This window comes from Rhea americana, unplaced genomic scaffold (assembly GCF_003343005.1).
Source record: "Rhea americana isolate MKP2758 unplaced genomic scaffold, rheAme1 scaffold_233, whole genome shotgun sequence".
Classification (NCBI taxonomy): Eukaryota; Metazoa; Chordata; class Aves; order Rheiformes; family Rheidae; genus Rhea; species Rhea americana.
Genome location: NW_028186350.1, coordinates 1,231,407 through 1,254,667, shown reverse-complemented (window position 1 = coordinate 1,254,667; position 23,261 = coordinate 1,231,407). Strand labels below are relative to the sequence as shown.

The 23,261-nt window shown below is 40.6% G+C and overlaps 1 protein-coding gene across 1 annotated transcript in view; it reads right to left on the bottom strand.

Moving 5' to 3' along the window:
- Window positions 1-23,261, bottom strand: part of PRKG1 (protein kinase cGMP-dependent 1) — a 377,911-nt gene that overhangs the window by 59,416 nt on the left and 295,234 nt on the right. Inside the window, exons 7-8 of the mRNA XM_085306160.1 lie at window positions 16,114-16,179; window positions 8,394-8,468 (exon numbers count right to left, since the gene is read on the bottom strand). Coding sequence (XP_085162286.1) covers window positions 8,394-8,468; window positions 16,114-16,179 — 141 coding nt within the window. The remainder of the gene's footprint in view (window positions 1-8,393; window positions 8,469-16,113; window positions 16,180-23,261) is intronic.

Here is a 23,261-nt window from a genome sequence, read left to right as displayed (position 1 = left end):
TCTTTGAGAAGCATAAAAGGATCAGGAGACATCTGAGCAAACCTCCCTTGCTTAGGAGCACAGCTGCGACTGCAAGTCCCAAAATGCTTTTTTGAGCATGCTTTTATCAACCTTGTATCAGACTGACCCCTTGTTTCATTAGTGAGAAATTGCGTCGTTTGGTGCGTTCTGTACAACGACCCTAAAAACAAAATCACACCTAAAAATGAGGCAGAGCTTAAGAGACCATAAAGACGGAGCATAAGTGCGTTTGCACATGATGGTACCGATAGAGCTAGGAACYCCTCACTCCCATTACTCTGCATCACAGATTTAATTACAACAGTCCCATGACAATCCAAAATAACGGGGAAGATTGGATTTTAAGGTGCTTCAGATTTGGCCAAATTAATAGGAATTTTAAGACAAGTCTTGCCATCAAGGCAATCTGCAACATAAGTGCCACTGCAATCCAGTATTGCTTACATTAGTTATTAATAAGTGTAAGATGCAAGCAGAATTTTATGTGGACTGCAATTAGCAACAAAGTATAGGAAAAAGACTGCAAGCTATATCCAAAAATTAGCTTGAACTTTTAGAAGAAATACATTTTTTAAARAAWKTATTTATTTTACAGCGAGGAAGGTAAAGAAAAGAGCGTTTTGCTTTGGCATCTCAGCTGCTAGTGCGACAGAGGTGTCAATGGTAAGTTTGAAGTTAAGGCTGTATTGAAGTTCTCACTTATAGCAGGATTAAATTTCTTCCATTTCACAGTTCAGTGATTGAATTTCATCTTTGAATTTAACACAATTACTGTGCGGGAGGGTCAAGCGAATTTGCTATGCGCTTTTTGGGTACCATGCTTATCAATTTTCCCAGGGGAAAAAATAGTATATTTTTAAAAATGTATTATTTATTAGTTTTCACTCATCTTTGAAACACAGATCTGCCACTTAGCTCTTTTCCAACAACTGCATGCACCAAAAATTCAGAATTTTCTGCCTATAGCTATTCCCATCACAGCACATCCCGAAAAAGGTTTTTAAAGTTTTTTTTTCAAATTATTTTATTTTTTTAAAAGGTAAATAGGATGAAACTCATTTCTTTTCTCTGACAACACCTTTTCCAGCTCCACCAAGGGAAGTCAGCACCAGGGAGAYTGGGCTCCCCTTATCTCTTCCTCCAACGTTGCTGCCCATACTGGAGCCCATATAACCCSTCTAGAAGACTCTTTTAAGAGTTGGTCAGGTACAACTTGGGACAACTGGTCTAGTAGGTAAGGCCAGAGCCAGAAAAGCAACAAGATAACCCAAACAATTTCCAGCTTCTCTAAAATCAGGACAGAAGTACCACTGAGTTGACTCCATTCGAGTGCCTATCTATCATTTAAAGTCCTTCTGATGCAAGTGGGACCCAACTAGCCCATATTCCAGTAGCATAGTAATATCAGAGCTCTTTATATGGTCTTTGGGACAGCTCTAAAAATGCACAGAATGCCTGATGTCCAGCCCAAAAAAACAGGCAGAAATGTTTTAACGCAACCTTCTCCTCTCTGTTTCTCATGGATGAGAAATTGTGCCAAAAAGTCCTGTTCAAACCTACCATGACTGAGCTACACAAAGCTGCATGTGACCACACTGGGTTTCGTAAAGTATTCTAARCAAGCCCAGAAGAATAGTTAGATAAATACCAAAAAAATGGCTAATGTTTTTAAAATGCAGATCTACATTTCCATCATGCTCTATCATGCTCAACGGGAACTGCTGAGCAGCTATGTGCAGTCACAGCAACGTTATTCCATTTTCTCCAGAACGGCACTCAAGCTTTCGGAAGCTTTTCTGCTGCATTTTTATTTCATCCGAGTTAGCATGGGCCCTAATTTTATAAAACAAACGCACCAAAATACTACAAAAGCTTGCTTTATTTTTATYTTTTTTTTGCTAGCATTCCAAGCTGACACCTGATACAGCTCATTATTATATCTAACGGTCAGGTTTAGAAGAGAAAAGGCATACAGATTATTACCCAAATAAAAGTGACCTGCTTTTAAAAGCTAATTTAATGTATTCCCTGTGAGCTACATAGTGCATTACACAGTGCATTCTCCTCAAGAGGAAAGAAGCCATAAAAGTGTACCCAGTGTCGRTATCTGCAGGAGTAATGCACCTATTTATTCCAACAATTGGGAAAATTTGATGGTTAAACTTGGATACAAACTACAGCTGGCTTCAGTAGGAAATTACAAGCGATTTACGGCCCAGCTCTGTTACATGCAAAATTCTCCAAACGAAAGAAGTAGTCACACATACCAGCAGTCAAATAACACTACCTAAAGTCAAAACTATGTTCTCAGTGCTTTCTTCCCCCCCTACTCCCCCCCAAAATAGCAGCACATTTAAGCTCATATAGACTTAAAAATGTATGAAATGCATGTAATATGCTAGGCTCAATCCTGATTTCTTTGCAACACTAAGCAGAATTACTTTAATTGTTTATACAGCTTAAAAAAAATTGACTGCAACCTCTGCTTTTTCATTAACAATTTTTTCCCCTTCTCTTTTAAGGTGTTCCAGATTTTTTTTTCCCCCTCCCTCCTCCTCATTCTGGCACACACAGCCAAGGCAAAAGCTAGTTCCCATATGTTCACTAATTCAGAAAACAATTGACACAGAGGGAGATGGAGCCAGTTACTACAGCTCTTCACGCTGTCCCAACTTTTGCAACACCGCAAGCCAGAAAATAGCTCGTTTTCCTAAAAGAAAACAAAACAACAAACCCAAAGTAATCCTTTCCTAATACACAACAGTATTTCGTAGATGAACTGGACAACATTCACCCCAAACCCATGGGCTGGTTATATTGTCCAGCACTGTGCACCACTGTACTTGCAGATGAAGCATCTGCATGCAAAGCTTTCCCACCTCACCAAAACAGGTGTTTTCAAGAAAGTAAGCCACAGGCTGCCAGGAAACATGGCACATTTTTTGTGCAGTAAAGATCATTAGGGCCAAATCCAGCCTTTATAAAGAAGTTGGCAGGAACTTGAACCCTGGCAGCCATAAACCAGCGAAGACCAGATGTCTACAATACTGGCATACAATAATTACGACCAAATCACTGCCAGCAGTCTTTGAATACTACAGTTATATAATTAACAAACAGCAGTCCTTACACACAAGGTGCATTAAGATGCATTTTAACTGAGACCAGGAGCGTGCTTTCGCAGCAAGTCCCCTGGCTGTTCCCTCCCGCACCGTTTGGCTCATGTCTCAGAGATGGTACAAGGGCACCAGCCTGCTTTCAGACTTAAACCAGGAGATGTGCTTCAGGGGCTGATCTAGTGTGCTCCAAATGCTATCTAATATTCAGTCCATGGAATCAGACTCAAAGCAAAAGTCCACCAAAATGCATGTACTTTTGATTCATGGAGAATCAATTCATGGTGACAAGGACCTGACATCTATTCTTGTTGATCTGTACTAACACGGACCTATCCACATGCAATAAACATTCATCTTTCAGAGACAATCTCTACCTAAAAAAAATTAAAAAAATAATAAAAAAAACTCACAAAGAAAAAGAAGCACCTATATAGGAAAGAAATAGTAGAGACCCAGTAGCAGCCTTCCAAGAAACACCCCTGAGGAGCAACAGAGGACACTTGAAACCATTTTCTCWTTTTAACATGTTGACCAGGGAGAAGCGAGATGGATTTTGGGATACGAAGAGTTCATCTTGCAAAACATAATGCTTCAGGCGCAGCACAGGGAACGTCTTAAACGGTAGATGGCATCTGAACACCGGCTACCAGTCACTCTAAGACATAAGGAGCAAGTGTCAGTTCAGCCAGGCACAAGCACATGCTTATCTCTGGCAAGCCCAAAAGTCTTTCTAAACTGGCACCTTAAAAAAAAAATACTTGGTATCTTGGTACATATTACCATTTATAAGCAATGAAAGGACAAGAGAAAGGGCACTATAGCATCCCACTGGCTCAAACTGTAAAGCTGTATTTATATTATTCTTATTAAAACGAAGTCAATTCTACTCTCTACTTTTAAACTCAAAATAGAAGGGGAAAAAAACGTAAAAAGGAAAGCATGCATCTAAAACAGAAAAAAAAATATATATTAACAGCAACCAAAACTGCACCAAAGTCTAAGTCAATAAACTGTTAGAAGGATGCTTTGTTACGAATATATTTAGTGAAGAAAGAAGGTTAAAATGACAAAACTGACTCCTCTGGTCAATAAAACAAAACATTTGGATGGAGCTATTCCAAGGCCCTATATGAAAAGCACCGATCAAGTAAAGATGAAGAGAGTCTGAGGCCAGAGCAGCCAGGAAAGGAAGATGCACCAGACATCTACACAAAGGTCCCTGCCTCCTCACGTGATATCAGAGGGAGACAACTTCAGCTTCGAGTATAATGCTGTAGGTCCCCAGAGCTGCAAAACAGCTAGAAAGAGGAAGAGTGAAAAATGCAGTCAAGACAGCCTAAGTCCACAGAGAGCCTCAAGCAATCGCATTAAGAAGGTGTCCTCACTTCAGTAGGGTATTAACTTCAAGCCCCACTAGCACAGGTGATGAACCTCAGCAGACAATTCTGGATGCAACAGGAGAAAAATGAGTGCAGGGAACCTGGTCATCCACACGGATACGCTGTCTGGCTGGGTAAAACCCAGGCAGCTGCCAATTTTTCAGGCTTGCCAGTGGGGTGACACCTCGTCGCCATCCTTGTCTCTGTGACATGGCAGAGGGCTCTCCCTTGCTATAGCCACGTCAGATAAAGGCGGCACCAAGCTAGAGGGGAACCTCCTCTGGTGACAGTGTTAAGGTGGTGCATGGTGATTAACTTCAGGAGTCTTCCAAGCGGGAAAGACCCCAACAGAAGTGATTAGTATGCACAGAGTTAATAGCATTCTCCAAAGTGTTTGCACTCAGCATCAATAACTGCATTAAAAACCACCTGTTTCCTCTTGGATTTCTGAGGGTTTCAGTAGTGGATCCACCTGGAACTAATCTACATACATAAAGGTTTTCTCCTTTAGACATTTGCTTCCTGCACAGAATAACAGGCAGCGTGTGCTGAACCTGAGCCTGGCACTGGGACGGAAGCGTTGTTCTACTGAAACAGCTTCTGTTTTTCTGGAAAGTGAGCCAAGTTAAATGCTCGCATCTTTGTTTCACTCACCTTTATGCCGGTAAGGATGCAACTGTAATATTAATTAGTCAATGAGTTAACTTATTTGAAAATAGCTGAGAAGTGGTACACTGATTTTGTACTGTTTCTCTGAAGATGTCTCTATGACTTTTAACTTAATCAAGAGATTTAAYGCAAGAACGTATGTAAGCAGAGCTGCCAACCCCACACCTGCAAAAAAACATGAAAATGTCTCTCCAAAATGTGATACTAATAAGATATTAGAGGGAAACAAGCAAATAGGYCCCGGTGCTAAGGCATTTACAGCTCTTACTAATGTTCCCTGTAATCATGAGGATTAAAAGAAGATCTGGAACTTAACTTCTACCTCATAACTTCTGCCTCACACCCTCCCAGACGCGTCCTGCAGAAACACCACTACTGGACTAACAAATTTCCCTCCAGCACAGAGCAGGTGCTCTATCTGCTTCCACGCAAGTCATTTTGGATAGCTTAAACAGTCTCTGGGGTGGCTTTAGCAAAACCATGTTCATACAGGGACCAACCCTTTCCATCAGCTCTATGGCTGCAGTGTTGCTCTAGCAGAGATTAACACCCCCTACCCCACGTGCCTATATCGACCAGGAGCAAGCTTTGACACTCTAATAGTCTTTAAATGATCTCTTTTGTGTTTATTATGCATGACTAGGCTTGCCGAATTTCTGATCTTCCAAGGGATTATCTCGATCCACCTGATACCTRGTGAGATAAGTTTATATAGAAAATTTCTATCCATCCAAAGGCTTTTTGTTTTTTCTATTTCTTGTCATCTGCCATACAAGCCCAGAAAATGAGATGCTGGCTACAAGGAAGTAAAAAGAGGAGGGTGGAGTGTGCGTGGGGGGAACCCTAAACCTAATCCTATTATGTGATTTCAATTTTGTCAAGCAGAGCCCTTTACTGAACCTGAATGTGCTTTATATGCCAAGTTCTTCCATTTCACAGACTTCCTCTTGGAAAAGATAAGCTTGTGAAGGACAATTAGCTGAAGCTAATTAACAGCAGCATGAAAATGAATCAAGGTTAGATTTCCTCCAAAGTCTATTTTTCTCCCAGAGGGGTTTTATCTCGTCAGATACCAAAACAACAACTTTTGAGCAATAAGACATTACGGAGCAGCTTACAATACATCCCACTCCACTCTCAAAAGTGACTTGGTAATTTTTACTATTCTATTCATCTTTTTTTCCAGGCGTGCACCTGTTTTCAAGAAGGCAAGCAAACATGAATACGTTATTTGACTAATAAATGCCATAGTTTTTGAAAGAGCATTCCTTTTGCGATGCTTTGCAGGGTGGACAGCACCGCTCCCTTCCGCTTCTTCAAAGTCAAAATGTCAACGTGCAAAGGGAAATAGCGTCATTGCCACCTACGGTCTTGAGTGACACTGTTCGAGCACAGACCTCAGATTTTTTTAAACTGTTGCTATAAAAAAGAAAAAAAATTATTCAAACTGCCTTTTGGGGAAACAATCCCTGTATCACTGGAAAGCCTTCACTTTGCCCTTCCATTTGTACGAAGACCTTGGCATTAGAAGAAAAGAAGAGGAACACTGAAGATAAAAGCTCAAAAATGTTACAGCCAACACTGGTCTACCAATTACTAAAATCAAGAGTTTACCCAAACCATGGCCAAGGCTGCAGTCTCCTTAAAGGCATGTTATAAAGCAGATTTAGTGCTAAGTGGACAATGTGTCCTGAAAGGTCCTCCCCAAAAGTCACAAAGCTCCTTTGGTCTTCCAATATCATCTGTCCACATCATCCATCATGCATAAATGTGGCCCGTAGCAATACATTACTGTACAATACTCTATTAATAACACAGCTAAAAAGTCATAAATGTGAGAAGACAGACTACGAAATGGGATATGGCAAGATTTATTTGCAAACTTTGCTTGGTGCTAATGGACTGTGGTGTAATCTCATAAAGCGTCTGTGCATGATGTTATTATGTTAATACTTTAAAAAAAAAGCCCCAATTTTATTACCAACATTTTCTTCCATTTTATTTTGATGGAAATGCAAATAACCCAAACAGTAAACGTAATAAAATAAGTAAATCATCACAGCAGATGCCAGGGCTACTTGTGATCCTCTCTCTGGAGCTGCTTAGGTTAATTTTCTGACACTTAGGTTAATTTTCTGACACTTCATAAAGTGCTTTATATAAGCTACCACTGACACTTCATAAAGTGCTTTATATAAGCTACCACTGACACTAAAACATCAAATTTAACCATCTAGGTCCTTCTCATTTTCTCTCCACATAAGTGCCAAATACCTTCGTTATATGCTATTTCAAACCTCTCTAGATTAATGAGGGGTCACCACTTAACAGCAAACTTGAAATTTAGATCACTGAATAATACTACGACACTTCCCGAGAAAACATTTAACCCTCTCCTTTTCTTTAATACAGTAGTAAAGTTAAACACATGATTCAAAGCTAATGATAAAAGAAAACTGAAGTCACTGTATATAAAGAAAAACAGGAAAAATAAGATGTTTATCTTCAGCACCACTCTAATCAGAGCATGTTCCTCTTAAAAAAAAAAAAAAAAAAAAAAAAAAAAAACAAGTTGTAGCTCAAGAATGAATTGTGAGTGGGATTTTTTGAGTATATTCTAAAATTACAATACACAACAGCTCACTTTTCAAAGGAACATATATTTACGGCTAGGATTTTAGATGAGCGTATTGCTTCACATCAAAATAATTGCAGCATGCACAGAAAAACGACACCTCAATTTCACATTCATCTTCTCTGAAGACATTTCTGCTTTGTAAAAATTCTTTAAAGACATAAATCATATTAAAYAGCTTCCTTCACTACTTGAAGTTTTAGAATTCTCTAATTTCTCATCTTGCAACGTGTCAAGAAAACTATTTCGCAATTTTTATTTTATTTTTTTTAAATCTAATGCTTTGCTGGACTCGAGCAGTGCTATTAAGAGAGATGCTGGGAGCACTGGCCACCAGTGTCAGACCAGGCACTCTCTGCTCCTTCCATAAGGATGGAGAGAGCAAGACTGGTAGAAAGAGGTTCCCTCCAGCGTGAAGAAAACAAAACAAAACACAGAGGAAGAGCCTAATTCACTGCTACCTATGCTATTTTACACAATTATGTTGGGGAAAAAAAATCCTTTTTGAAGTTACTGTGATTTGCTGTCAATAAATACAGGCTGCGGAACGCAAAACGAGTTGACACTTACTTCGCTTTCGCTTCGGCATCTTCATAGGCTTTATTGGAAACGTCATCTAGACCACCAATTAGATGTTTGAAGGAGCTGTGAAAATAAAGATAGAGGGTGTTTTATTTATTTATTTATTTTTTTAAAAAAAGTTTCCATTTTGGAGCCAAGCAACCAAATTGGGGTCTTTGGCAAATTGGGGATCAACCATAGCCTGCCCCTTGATGACCACAGGACAGCTAAGACCACCTAAACCTGGGCCACAGCAGGGCATGCGCTGGAAGCCCAGCCTCAGACACACTTGAGAAAAAGGGAAAGTGGAACAACAAGGCAACCCAAACTCATTTCTCCAACTTTTGGCAGGAAGGCAGGTGTTTTGTCTAAGCCAAACTGCTTGATGACATTAAAGAGGAAATTTAGATTTAATTTGGTTTAATGGAGTGCAAGACAAGGCGAAGCCTTAGGAGCGCCCGATACATTCGATGCCGACCTCTCTTCTGTACACGCAGAGAGCATCTCGAGTGGTCCCCTAACACCATCCTCTGCCCCAGGAGAGATGCAAAGGGCTCAGTCATGTTGGAAAAAGGGTTGGAATGAATATCGGTTTATATCWTGAGCGACTCAAACAAGTGGACCCAATAAGTTTCTACCTTAAATCATTTACTCAACTAGCAGACATCAGTAAAAATTTTTAAAAGTGCAACTGCTAAATCTTACAAGCTATTCAGTAGATGAAGAAAACATACRGTAGGTTAATCATTTTCCCTGAAGCATTTGGTTTATGATCACATGACATTATATAGCATAGAGTGCCATACATAGGCGGATTAAAAATCTATATATTGAAAAGCCTCAAACTTCAGCTGTTATTTTATATATACATATATAAGGCTATAACAGGCCTTTCTGGCACAATCTCTTGCATAATTATAGTTATCACAGCTCTGGAAATATCCTTTAGCTACATGAATTCCCCCATTTTTTTTCACCCCCACTTTGTTTAATCCGTATTTTAAGTTATACAATCCAAGAAGTCATGTACACAGCATGGGGAAGAGGACCTCATTAATTAAGAGGAAAAGGCAAAGGTTCCTTTGCTCTACCATGACAATTGTGTTAGAGGACATTATATATATATATATATAAAAATATATATGTATATATATATGTTACAATATATATTTTGAAATGTGATACGTGCTCAGCAGGCTGTAATTTTCAATTTTAAAATTTCTTATTCAGTAGCAYGCCTGAAATAAGAGTTCTGTGCCACTGTTTGACATATCAAGAATGTTGTTTTTTCCCCAAAAGAAACTGCAATGCCCCCTGCTACAAAAAGCAAACAAAAAAAGCACCTAGGTAAAATACATCAACCAAGTTGTTTGTTGACATTCACTTCATAAATCACTGCTGAGAGCAGTAAGGATTAACAGTTAATTCTACAGGGCTCCAGATGGAAGAGTCAAAGGTTCAAGAGCTGGAGACCCACCAAGACCCATCCACAGTCTAGCCCTGCTAGAGGTCACCACAACCGCTGGCATCGCTAGTATGAGGTGTGCTAAGTCAGCCAGATTTGTCGCGCACCTCCCAGAGCGTGGCATATGCCAAATTTTTGGGGCCAAACATACGCCATTTGGGCCATAGGCTCTAAACAAAACCCTTAAAAGAAAGCTATGATAGGAAAGCAGGACAGAGCTACCAACAGGCAAGGACGGAGCTACCAACATTCACTTGCACCACAAGCTTATTTAGACAAGTAAGCAAGACTGTGCCGCACTGTAACCATCCTGATGTGCTCCGAAACACAGCCYAAGGCTTAATACACCTTGCTAAAATAGCAGGTCTTGATTGGCTTTAATGTGGGTAGGAAAACAGGGTGAGGTTAAATATTCTAATTTTTGGCAATGTGATTGCTGTTGATGCATCATTTTGGTCACAACTTCCCAAGAACCTCAGCAGAAAACAGCTCAGGTTTTCCCCCTCATACCCCCCCCCCCCCTCATCGTTTCTATTTTTTTCCTCATAACCAATTTTCTCCATGGATAAACTTCACCCCAACTGGGAAAAAAMACTAAAACAGCAAAAAATGAAAATCTCTCAAGGAAGTGTTCAGCTTGTATAGAGTCAGTCATGCTAAGATAATGCTTTATTTTATTTTGCTCTGCTTTCTGTTGCCAAAAGGGTCCATATAGCAGCCTTTCCTGTGTTACAAGCTAAAATAAGGCTTCCAGATAAGGAGAGGGAAAAAAAAAAGTCACTGCACTATCTCTCCCTCCAGCTTTTTAGAAAGAAAACCACACGTGCAGACTCAGTTTTCCTTTGMTAATGGGATCTGCAAGCAAGTCAAAGCTGTCTGAAAATATCCAAAAGGTTTAAAATCTCTTTAAAATTCATGCATCAATTGTTATGTTCTCACAAGGCTTCTCGTCGAATCCTTAGGGCTATCAAAAATATTTAAAAGCTGGCTCTTAGTCAAACAATTCAGGAGCAGCTGTGCCTCAGCTTTTATTGGCTCTTTAGCTTCATAACATTTATACGAGGCAATTTTGTCCTACCAGCACCCACAAGGTTTAAATCCAGCAAGTCTCAGCACTCCAGTGCTATATTGTTATAAATGTATAAGCAACATATGCATTTGTTTATTCAGACTGAGCTACTAAACAAATGCTCAGAGTTCTCCTACTAGGATCCACACACTTAAAAAAAAAATCAGAAARTGTTTTATAAAAAATTTCCAGGAGGGTCAAGCCATCAAATTCTGCATATTGACATAGCAGGTCTTCCCCAAGCAGTCCACTGTACCTCTACAGCAACCCCTGACAACCCGTTTAGGGAGCCTGAAAATTCACTAACACAAGCCATGAATTTTCTCTTGAAGGGATGGAAGAGTAWAGGACATCCGACAACTAAGAACCACTATAAAATATTAGTATGTCTGCCTAAACCTTATCTTTGATCAGAAGAAAACGATAACCCTGCAACAAGCGTTCTTGTTTCCCAAGTATCTAAAGGGTTGTAGAAATTCATTGAAATGGCTAGAACAGTTTATTGCATAGGTTTACAACTCCCAAGAACAATATACAGGTTTTTATTTACTCCTTCACATGGCCTTTGCTTTATTTGGATGGATTTCTATCCTGGATGTCAAGAGAGATGACCAAAGCATTTCACAGGTTTCACTTTCTAATTGAAATAAGAGCATTCAAATGACCAACCTGTCTGCTAAACTTTTGGAGCTCATTTTATAACTCTTATTCTATTTTCCTTGATGGGTTAGTGGAACCTCAGATGACGTGCATGGACATACTCAAACTCTGAATACAATCTGAAATTCTCTTGGACTTATCCTACCTATTACTAAGCCCACTTCTTTGAAGTACACCTAAACAGTGAGGAGGACAACATCAGTTTATTCCGATAAGGAGACAACTTATATTGTTACAGCAAATAAAGGATTTATATTATGTCCTTTTTTTTGGGGGGGGGAGGGGAGGGATGATTAAAACGAGACAGCACTGCAATGCAGTCATCCCAAGAGCTTGAGCAAGCGCACTAACGCAGCCCCCTCACCTGGAAATACCCTGCTGGAAACTCATTGCCTTTTCAATATCTGGGTTTTCAAAATATTGGTGGGACGTTAATCCAAAGCCAACTAGCTCTTCTGCTTCAGCTACTCCCACAAGACAAAACTTCAAGATTATAAAGCAACTYCTTGTAAATAATTTCCTAAATATGTCACCTTTCTTGCAATCCAGATTTCAGCTCATTAGACAGGAGGAATCCTAGGGGCCCTCATCGAGGCCATTTCCCTCAAGAGGTCCTTTAATTTCTCACTGCTCTATTTTCAATATCTAGAGTCATAGTTACAGACYTACTTTCAAAATTTAAGCTAAATGAAAATGGTATCACTTGATCCAAGGTTATTTTCCTTGGCCAGYTTATCACTGCCTACCAAAACCAATCTGCGACAGCATATTCATTACGGGTCAAAGCCTACTCTGACCAGCTCTGTTGTTTCAACGGCTCTGTGCATATATGATATTTGTGGATATCTGGGATGAATGCAGTTATTCTCCTTCTTTATACCTGGAAATTTAGTCATTTGCACAATTCCAAAAATCTCTCTCTCTACAAAAGCTTTACAGATTTTGCTATTCATACCCAAACACAGCCAATACTCTTATTAYCTTCTTCAAAGTGATTTTGACCCAAAACAAATACCCATGCTTGATGCCTCCTCTGTATTAGGTATCAGTCTATTAAAACCCTAGGGAACRCTCCTTAATTACCTTTTTAACCTCATTTTTTCCTCCAATTGCGTTCAATAGCTGTGCTTCAGATATGGCTGCTCTTCTATCATACTACCTTTACCCAGGAGCAAATTTTGCATCTTTACTCCCGACAAACAAAATGCCCTTGCGTTTTCCGGGCAAGCCTCTGATTCCCTCTGTGGGGCTGTCCCCAGTCAGCGGGTTCCGGCTCCTTGCAGAATCCCCGAATTTGCAGTGGATTCCTGGCAGGATTAGTCATAATGGCTGCAAAACCTCCCTTCTTTATTCAGTCGCAGCTTGGATGGCTTCACCGATTCCAGTTCCTGGCTATTTCCACCATTTTGCCTTTTCTTTTTCTCCAGAGGCTACCTGTTTTTCCTTGCTTTCTCATCTGCTCTAAACGCCTATCGCTTTTGTTTGTTCTCCAACGTACCAAACCTACTCCTCCATGCCATTTTTTCCTCTGTTAGCTCACATCTTCCCCCTCTTCACAAGCACTGATCTCCAAAAGTCACGGTCCCTACAGAGGCATCCCCTCTCCACATGCTCTTTCTGGTGGTATCTGCAACACACACAATGCATATGGCACCTGCTTCTTTYCCTCTATCACACCTTAAAAAAAATAAATAAAATTAAAAAAAAAACTCCATCAGTTCGAACACCGGAGCCATCTCTGGTTGCAACTCATACTAATTCCTCTCCTCTACGAACTCTATCAGTTGACTTATTTTCTATTTGCAGGCCCCCACTGATTACATAGTCCCAAAGATACTAATTTCAGAAAATAAGATGTGCAGACTACATGAAATACTTCACAGACATCTAGTTTAAAACAGCAACTGAATCAAAAACTCAGTATTGATCCTGTAGCTTCTTCACCGTTGGGCTCAGCAAGCTAGTTATATCTGTTTAATTTTAACTGCTTCTCAAGAGCTTTGGATACCAGTGATTTCCTTGTTGATACGGTAGARTCAATTGCTGTCCATGAGCAGTAGAATAGTATTTGCAAGTAGTACTAATACACACCGTATACATATTTCTATAGTATTTATATATTGCTGCCTCAATAGCTGCACGAGAGCAGCTACTCATCTCCTCCAACAGCTGCCAGGAGCTCACATCGCAATAGAAAAATATTAGGCAACCTTAATGACAAGCCTTGCTCCCTGTTCTGCACCAAGGGTAACAACTCCTAACCACAGGGAAAGCCAACGTCCCCCTTCTATTGATACCTCGTGTCTAATCTGATGGGAACATTTTTATACTGGGGATTATTTAAAACCGAATATTTTAATATGGAAATAATATTAAAATGGGAATTTCCCCCCCCTTCCATTAGCAGGACAGTATTTGCACATTTGCCAAACTTGGGAGAAATCCTAATAAGTTTTCACTGTATTAAAATGAACTTCTACACTTGTCCACACACCTGTAAAACAATAACCTTGGAGAAGGTAAGAGCTATGACAAGAAAGTCAGAATAGGTCAGGACAACTGGATAGCCTTCCTTGAACTATAAATAYTACTATAAATAGTATTACTTGTCTTGCACTATAAATACCATTTGTATAAATAGTGCTAGTTTGCTAGTAATTGCAGGGCATTACCAGTATCTCTGGTATATGCTGCGGATTAACTACCCGCTTCACAAGTTAAATTTAACTTGTGCTTCCTTACTATCTCAAGGGCATGAAGGAGAAAAAGGCACCTTACACAAGCAAAGAAACAGTTGGTAAAATGGTCTGAAAGGATTAACTCTGGAATTGCTACAGTTATTTATTTATTATTTTTTTTAATGTTTACAGCGTAGAAACATAAACCTTCCTTACAGAATCAGTGCGGGGAAAAAAAAGTGCAAGAGTTACTTGTTGCTTCATATTTCTCTGAACTAGTATTTTTTAAAATATCTCATTGTATCACTTGTCACACACACACACACACACACACACACACACACAAAAAGCCACTGAGCCATGTGTCCTAAAGTTCACCATCTGTTTACAGTGGATAGATCACAATAATCTTCAGCTGAGCAGAAGCTAACCAGCACATCGTGGCTTTTTTTGAAGAACATTATTCCTTCAGTTTTGTTGTCACAGAATTTTACATTTTTGGAAATGAAGGACTGAAAGAAAACTCAGGATACAGTTTAGGCAAAACTCCTGTATTAGAGCAGAATCAAGTGTACTTAGACCCTCCCTAAAGGATAGGCATCAAAGCATCTCTTATTCATCCCTCCAAACATAAAAMTGAGTTTCAAGGGCCACACCAAAGCTCCAGCCAACCCACTGTCCTTTGACTGTGTCTTGCCTTGATAGCAGATACTTGGGGAAGAGTATAAGAATGGACCAACCATTTATGGTATCTACTGCTTTGGACATTCTCCCGAGCCCTTCGGATTTCCTGATCCTGAGGTAGGTTCTAGATATGGATTTCTCTTCCATTAGCTTCTCCAATTTCCTTTTGGACACTTCCAGATCTATACTGTACTCCTTTTTAATCATCTCTTTGCCAGGCTAAGGAGCCCGCATCTACTTTGCCGTCGGTCAAATGGAATCTGTTCCCTCTTTCCATCATTCTTTTTAAGATATTCTTTTTACCATTTTTCGGGTATAATGCGATCGCTTTTGGGTTGAGGGAATGAGAACAGCCCCCAGCATGTAAAAYGCCACCAAGTCACGGATTTATTTTGCYCCCCCCCCMMAAAAAAATTAATAATTCCTAACATCCGATTTGTTTTTTTGATCACCACTGAACTCAGAGCTGGTATTTTCATAGAAAAAAAAAATCTATTACAGAATTATGAGCTTTTCCCAAGCAGGAATAACACATACAGCTAACACTTTCCAGTGTGAAGGTGGAAGACTTCTCAGCATCTCTCAATGGCCTCGTTCAGTGTTTCACTGCCCTCACAATTCAAAAAAAAAACAAAAAAAAAAAAAACCAAAAAACAAACAAAAAAATAATAATCATGCTGAATTTTCGAACTTTTCTGTATTGCATAGAGGAAGAAAATGATTATTTTACTTTTCTGATCTCCTCTACCTTCTTCAAGGCATGGTACTTCAAGAGAGGGCTCTCCAATCCCACATGGGATATAACGATATGTTGCTCTTACATTTCCCCAGGAAGATTTATTTCTCCCGAGACATTTTGCTGACTTGTACTCGGTCTGCGTTCCACTATAAAACCCGGATCCCTTTCCACGGTAATGCTATCTCCCCATTTATCTCCATTTTGTCTTTGTGCGCTTCTTCCTGATTTCCTGCATTTGTCTCTACTGAATTTCATCTTATTGATTTAGTGGGGCCATCTCTCCAACTCATCAAGGACACACATAATATACTGCAAAGCTATTATTCAAAATTAAGTGACATCTCGACAGAAAGTCTCTCGTTTCAGAAAAGAAACYGTGGGATTGAGTATCGCCAGTTCACACCTTTTACAAGATAGGAAAATTAAGTACTTACTCTCTGTCTATGACGAGACAAGTTACCGCTTCAGCYGCGATGACATTGGCTGTTCTGACATCCTCCCTGGAAGAAAAATGTATTTCTTAAGCGAGTGATATCATTTTCATTACTATCTTTGTGCTTCAAACTATACATCATTATCAAGACATTTCTGGAATACTTGTTTTTGACAGGCTGGTTCCCTACCACGCGCACCAAAACATGAGTTATCAACATAAGAGTGCATTTCATTCAAAGGCACTGAAAAAAATCTTTCCACTTAAGAACCATAAACGGATTACAAACAAAATTGATCCACCTCTTTCACACGCATCTAATTCATTTAGACCAGAACATTTTTATACCGATACCTACTAATATTTGAAACATCTATTTAACATAGATAGAATTCAGAATTATAAGATCTAAAATTCCATTAAGTTGTTGTGTCCATTTTTGCCGGTATACTAATATGCTATTAAGGGAGAATTTCAAATTTTTGGTTGTTCATTAACTCAATTTAAAAACTTCACGTACACATCCARTTATCTCACATGCTCTTCTGTCACCTTTATTGCTATTTTCAGATTATAGACGAGTGAAATACAGATGTTTACGGCTTCTGTTAAAGTGATTTAAATAACCCTTAATACTGGAGATTGAAAGGCATGGGTAATGTACTTGGTATCTCTTAGAAAAAAAAAATCAAGAAAGCACTGATGTAGAACAAATGCAACTTGGTAAGGAGACTGGATTTAGCACAAACACAAATTCCAGAGCTGTATTGGCTCTTATAAATGCAGAAAGACACAGGATTTGGACCTTTCCTGATGCTCTGCACAAGCAGAGCTCTGTGCAAGGAAGGAGAAAAGAAAAAATAAGTGACAGAACTCCACTCTGCTGCTGAGGAATGACTCTATCTGGTTAAAAAAAGTGGAGGGGGGAAAGGAGAGAAAAAAGATAAACAACACTGCTTTGCTCCTGCCTGCCTGACTTTGGAGCACAACCGTCCCACCAGAAAAGAAACAGGTGCTATTAGCAATAGGGCAAAAAAGCAGTAAGGTCCCGAGCAAGCAGCGCCGGAGAGGAAAGCCCGGTCCATGGGAAAGCTCTGCAGGGGAGGGGAAAAAAAAAAAAAAATGATATATTTGGAGGCCGATAGAAACATTCCTCCTTTTGGCATGCCGGCTGTGGAATACGTGACACGCTCAGCCTCTGCTTACGCTCGAGCACCGTCTCTCGCTAGCGTTTGCCCGCAGATTTGCGAACGTTATCTCAAGCCACGCAGCCGATCTGCCCCTTAACCTCAGCCGTATTAACGCAAAACGAGATGTTAGCACGCGCGGGAAAGGTAACATTCCGAAAGCCAGCCCCTTAGCCCCAGCGGATCGCATAAAACCCAACCATCCGGTATTTTAAAGGATTTTCWCGCAAGCACTGACGCCGATGCTTCGTCGCCGGAGTATTCATCGCCGCTTCCCGAGAGCCAGGGCTCGTCGTCGGAAGAATCGCCTTCCCTGTCCGAATAATCCATGGGCGACGATCGCCCGCAGCATTTCCTCCTAGGAAACCTCCCGTTTCCTCCCAGCCCGTTCCTTTATTTGTCCCCGCTGGCATTTTACAGCCCCTCCGACTTCAAACTTGCCAAAGGTCGCAGCTGCTCAGGGGGGGTTTTTGCTGCGCCTCCCCGGGAAACGCGAGCAGGGGCTGTTTCAGAGCTGTAAAGGAGGATGTATTTCACGTGTCCCGCTGCCAGCGCCCTCCCTGCTGAATCGTGCCCGTCCGCAAAAAAAAAATAAACTAAACTAAACTGCACCCTAGCAGGATGCTCCTCCGTGACGGTGCTTAAGCTGGCGCTCACGAACCCCACGTTGGACGCAGGCTCTAGCATCCCACAAGCCTCGCAGTGACTTTTTTTAAGCCTAAAGAGCACGGGAATCCTCTCTGTCAGCTCTGAAAAATTCTAAAAAGGGGGGAAAAATAGCCAAATCACTAAAAATCACTCAAAAATACATCTTGCATCAGTATTAAGTGTACAACTGTCTTACTTAACAGCAGAAGAAACACACGCACAGGAAGAATTTCAGGGTTATGATTTGCCAGGTATTTCAGTATATATGATATGTTTCAACAGTTGTTTCTGAGAAGCTGTCAACTGAAATTTGTAAGATTATTCTTTTTTCTTCTTTCTTATAAACCATTTCCAGGAAAGCCTTCCCATAATACTTTATTCACTACCCTGGCTTTCTAACACAGCATTTGAAAATATGAATATGTAAATTATAGGGAGCTTTGATTAAGGAAAGGATCATTTCCCGATTCTATTTACTCAGATTTTTTTTTTTTAAAAAAGAGTTAAATTTTATCCCCAAAATGCAGTACTCTCAAAAGTGTGCTTTTTTTTGTTTTTTGCTTTTTTTTGGGGGGTGGTGGTGGGAGAGTTATTGCCATTCCACATCCCCTAATTCAACCTGGACACTGGCTGTCTCATAGGTCCTACCCCATCATAACCCTTAACAATTCCAATACAGTTCTTCAAATAAACAGAAGCTACATTTTGGAAGGTTTAATTCAACAACATACCATATAACCACATATACCTTATATACCAAAATAACCACGTAAACCCTGTATTTGCTTGAAATTTGCTATTGGAACTTCAGTAACTTCGCTGCTCTATATTATATCCTGAGCAGGAACGCAAAACGGCGCAAACTTAGCACTATGCTTGCATGACTTCGCAGATCAATTCTTCCCTGCCAGGTGCCCGGGCTGCCTGTAAAAAGTAGCATTTATTATTAGGTGTGAGTACACTAGCACGGGAAGTATGGAGTTTACAGTCGAGCCTCTTCTGCTGTTCTTTTGCCTGGCATCACGTCAGGCCCAATTAAATTCAAGGCAAAACCTAAATGAGAAGCATTTTTAGGTTGTGGGTGGGTAACATCTTCTCCTTAAAAAAACTAGGCTTTTTTTTCTTAAATAAAACCAAATTTGGACACCTGTTCTCAGAATAATCAGTAAAGATAACTTTTACCTCCAATTTAGAGCACAAGAGTGTAGCCAGGGAACGATCAAGAAAATTTAAGGGGAGATGGAACTGTTATTTTTGAGCCATTACCACTAAAYGATAGTTGCTAATTGATTTTTTCCCCCTCCTTCACTTATTTCGGATATGTGCTCTCTTAAATACCTCAAATCAGGCTCACGGAGAATACCTTGTTAAGAAACGCTTGGGGGCAGATTCTGACCCGCCTACACTTGGTGGATGGTCGAGATCCTTCTGCAATCTTCGCAAATAAGAATGGGCTACCAACATTTGTAGAGATGGAGAAGGGGGGAAAAAAAAAAACAAATTACTAAATTTACATTTTGGCAATGTCACTCTAAGGCTCCTAAATTAATTCAGTCTAAAAAAAATAGAATTAAATAAAAGATCAGCACACAGTGCAGGGACTTTGCASGCAAGGCATTAGCCCTGCGGCAGTCTTCAAGCCAACCGAGGTAGGATGGGCATCGCTTTCCTTGGAAACACACTCTGATTACCAGAGGCATCTCCTGCAGGTAATGTTATCTGAAAGGGGCTATTCGTGCGAACGAAAATATCACCTTACCTACGTGGAAGCAAAAGTTAGGGGTTGATCTTGTGGTACCCTCAATTGTTAAATCAGCATATACCCAAATAGAGAAACTACCTAATAACATGTACAACTTGGAAAAAGCTTCACTTGAAGTGAGATATGCTTTTTTTTTCAAAAAATCATATTGTTGCTAAATGAAAAAGCATAAAAAAAAATCACAGCTTCTATAAAAGCAATGAAATACGATAGCAAAGAGGCTTTGCTTCAAAACACCACAATTTGAAGGTATGTATCAAACCACACATACACTTCCACACACACTACCCTGCAATTTCGGTTATATAGCTACTGGGAAAGGAAAACCAACWCTCTGTTGGTCGAGAAAATTCTGCTCTTCACTTGCTGCACCGACACATCCCAAAGCAAACGAAACTCCCAATAAAGGATGCTAAGAGCACGCCGAATTTTAATTCAAGACTCCCCCTACAAGTAACGAYGTGCTGGAATTGTTTCAAGATGGTGAGCAGAGCCTCCAAATTATCTTCTGTTTCATGTTAACGATGGATGACATTTCATGCAAAGAAAAACACCCGGGGTGCTTTTGCTTTTTTTCAGTTTCATGAATGATGTAAAATCAACCCCGGTTCATACAGTGTCATGTACCTGGATATGAAACATAAAGGCTTTAATTAAACTGATTTTGCAATTATTGCATTTATTTGAGGAAACAACCCTGCGAGCATTCACTCGTCAGCTTTRCAACAGGCTGCAGCACAACCTTAAAGAAGTTACTTCACCACCGATATCCAATTCCTGCATTAAAATGAGAAAAACGTTTTAATTTACTTTGCGAACTCAGGATCTACAGACAGGAGACATTACATTAGAGATGTCTGTTGTTGATGAGATGGCTTTTTCCTGGCATTGTAGATCTGACTAAGCAAGCTGCTGAATTAACAAGTGCAAAAAAGGGCAGTTTGCTCACGTTAGGGGACATAATGCAGGTAAATANAAAAAAAAAAACAGTATTAATCAAAGCAGAAGCACTTTCATGAGAGAAGCCTTCTACTGCCAACAAAGAAAGAGAGACACCTCCGTGGGCCAAGTCACCTAGTCCATCCAAACCCCTCCTCAATCGTCATGTTGCCTGAAGAAGCCTTTTAGGCATCTTCTGATCATCACCACTCATCTTCGGCACCAATTGCCTCCCGCATCCTTGGCAGGATTGTTTGCCCGAGGTCCTTCAACTGCTGGACCTTCAACAGCTAGTTCCTATGCAAAGCTTTTCAACAAAACGCAGTATCCAGACCCTTTTGCGAACAAGCCCGGAGGTGCCACGGAGCAGATCTGAACCTTGCCTTGACGAGTGTCTGACTCAGAGGAGCCCAGCTCTCTGCTTCTACACCACCTTCTGCTGCTTGCCTCCAAATGTACTCAAACAAGGCATGTTTTGAAGACTCTTCTCCTTCATCTCTAGACAAATGCACTTGTCTTGGCAGGGCTAAGGTGAGGTGGCTTGGTTCTAAGTCCTTAAAGGACTTGAAAGCAAATGGGAAAACATAGAGGGCGAGGACCATTAACAAAACATCCTACAGTTTTTCTCCCTCTCCCCCCCCCCACCATTTCTGAAAGCTGGATTTAGATCAGCTTCTAGTAGCCACCTTAGCTCTTATATACACTATTTAAAGCAGCCAACAATTCAGGAAACCAAGAGGGGATTGTGTCAGCCGAAAACCATGCTGAGAAGAGAAGGGTATGTGCTCCTCGTGATCCGAAAGAGGAGAAAAAGGTCCTTGCTACCACTTGATTACCAAGAAGCTGACATAAATCTAGTAGCACCTACTATTTTAACTGTCAGCGTAAGAATTTTTTTCCCCTTGCAGAGAAGCAAGGTTCTTCYGCAGAGAAGATCAGGTTCTACCCTACCTCCTCTATTCAAGGTAATATTCACTGCAATAACATGAAAGAGTTATGAATCACGTGGGGCACAGTATTAAGAAAGAATTATCACTTGCACTATATTCTCACCATATTTAATCTAGAATTCATAACTGCAACTTGCTCACGAAATAATATATAACCTCTGCCACAACTCATTCAATGCACCCACACTCTCCCTGAACAGTAAGCTACTATTTTATCATTGAAACAAAATTTATGAGAACAACTATATTAAAGYCAAACTAAGATTTGAGACTTGAAATACGGAGCTACATCTATTACATGTTAACAGTATCAACCCTACACTCACATRGCACATTTTAAAAATACAGGCAGGAGTTTCACATTTTCATAATTAAATCTCATACACAGGTATCCTCTTTTATGTTTAAGCTTGGCTTCTTTGCACATCAAGAGTACTGGGACAGATACTCTTCGTCATGCTGAAGCGATAAGCAACACATAGTTCTATTAAAACCACATCTCACAGCAAAGGTATCTGTTCTATCTGCATGTGATAGAAGCCTTGTTCAGCCAAGAAAAAAAATTAAGGATTTCTGAATTTACAGACTTTTTTCTTTTTTTTTTTAATAAAAATAAAAGCCTTAAACAACATCCTTGTTAGATTCCTAAGCACTGCAGAGGAAGGAAGGGTGAGGAAGTTTTAACGAGATTATGGCTTCTCCTTCATGGATATCAGATGCAGGATCTGCACGGCAAGCTGTACAAGCTATTTTTTCCCCCTACTGCATGCCCTTGGGCCAACACTACCAGCCTCCACCTCCAAGTTTCCCATGCACCAAATTGCTTTTCTCCTATCAGGGATGAYAGGCTGTCACTGTGATCCCTCCTTAGGCAGGGAATCCACATCTTTTTTTCCGCCTCTCCATGCTCTCCCTCTGTCCAAGGCTCCACATCAGCAGACCTGAGCCCCCCAAATTGCCCCCAACCCCAGGGATACTGTGTAACCCCTTACCTGCCTCCCCACGTTACTGACTCACACAGTCCTACTAATCACTTCTTGGTTTCCACAGACCAAATTCATTGCATCTCTCCATCACCCCACAAATCCTTTAACTTCCTCCTATGCTACACAGCTGCTCTCGCTGATGGCCCTGAGGGCACCAACAAGCCTTAATCACCTTGACAGGCCTCACCTGGGACCTSCACCCACACCCCTATCCACAGCCCAGGAGCCCCAGTTTAGCTCAGCTTTGGGCCAGCAGTACTTGCCTGAGCTATGTTGTAGGTAAACTTGTCTCATCTTGTCCTTCACCTTGTCTCTGGCTTTGTCTCTTGGATGAACCTTGGATCTCTACTGTAGATAGCTTGTCTCCAGCCCCACTTCCAGCCCCATCTCCTGGATGGACTTTGTCTGATGTTATAGCCTTGACTCCAGCCTTTTCCCTRGCCCTATCTCTTGCTGCTCCTGGTTGGACCCCAGACTTTGTACATCCCTTCACTAGGCCTGGGACAATCAACGAAGCCAGTACCCGGCTCTGCATAYCCAGCTCAGATGCTGTAGGACCRTGCCCCATTGGTGAGGGCAYTGCCCCTGCTGGGGTCACCCTTGGCTCCCAGCTTGTCCTCCCTCGTGGAGCAGCCTCCTCTTACTGCTCCTGGATAGAGTTTAAAGCAGAAAGTTAA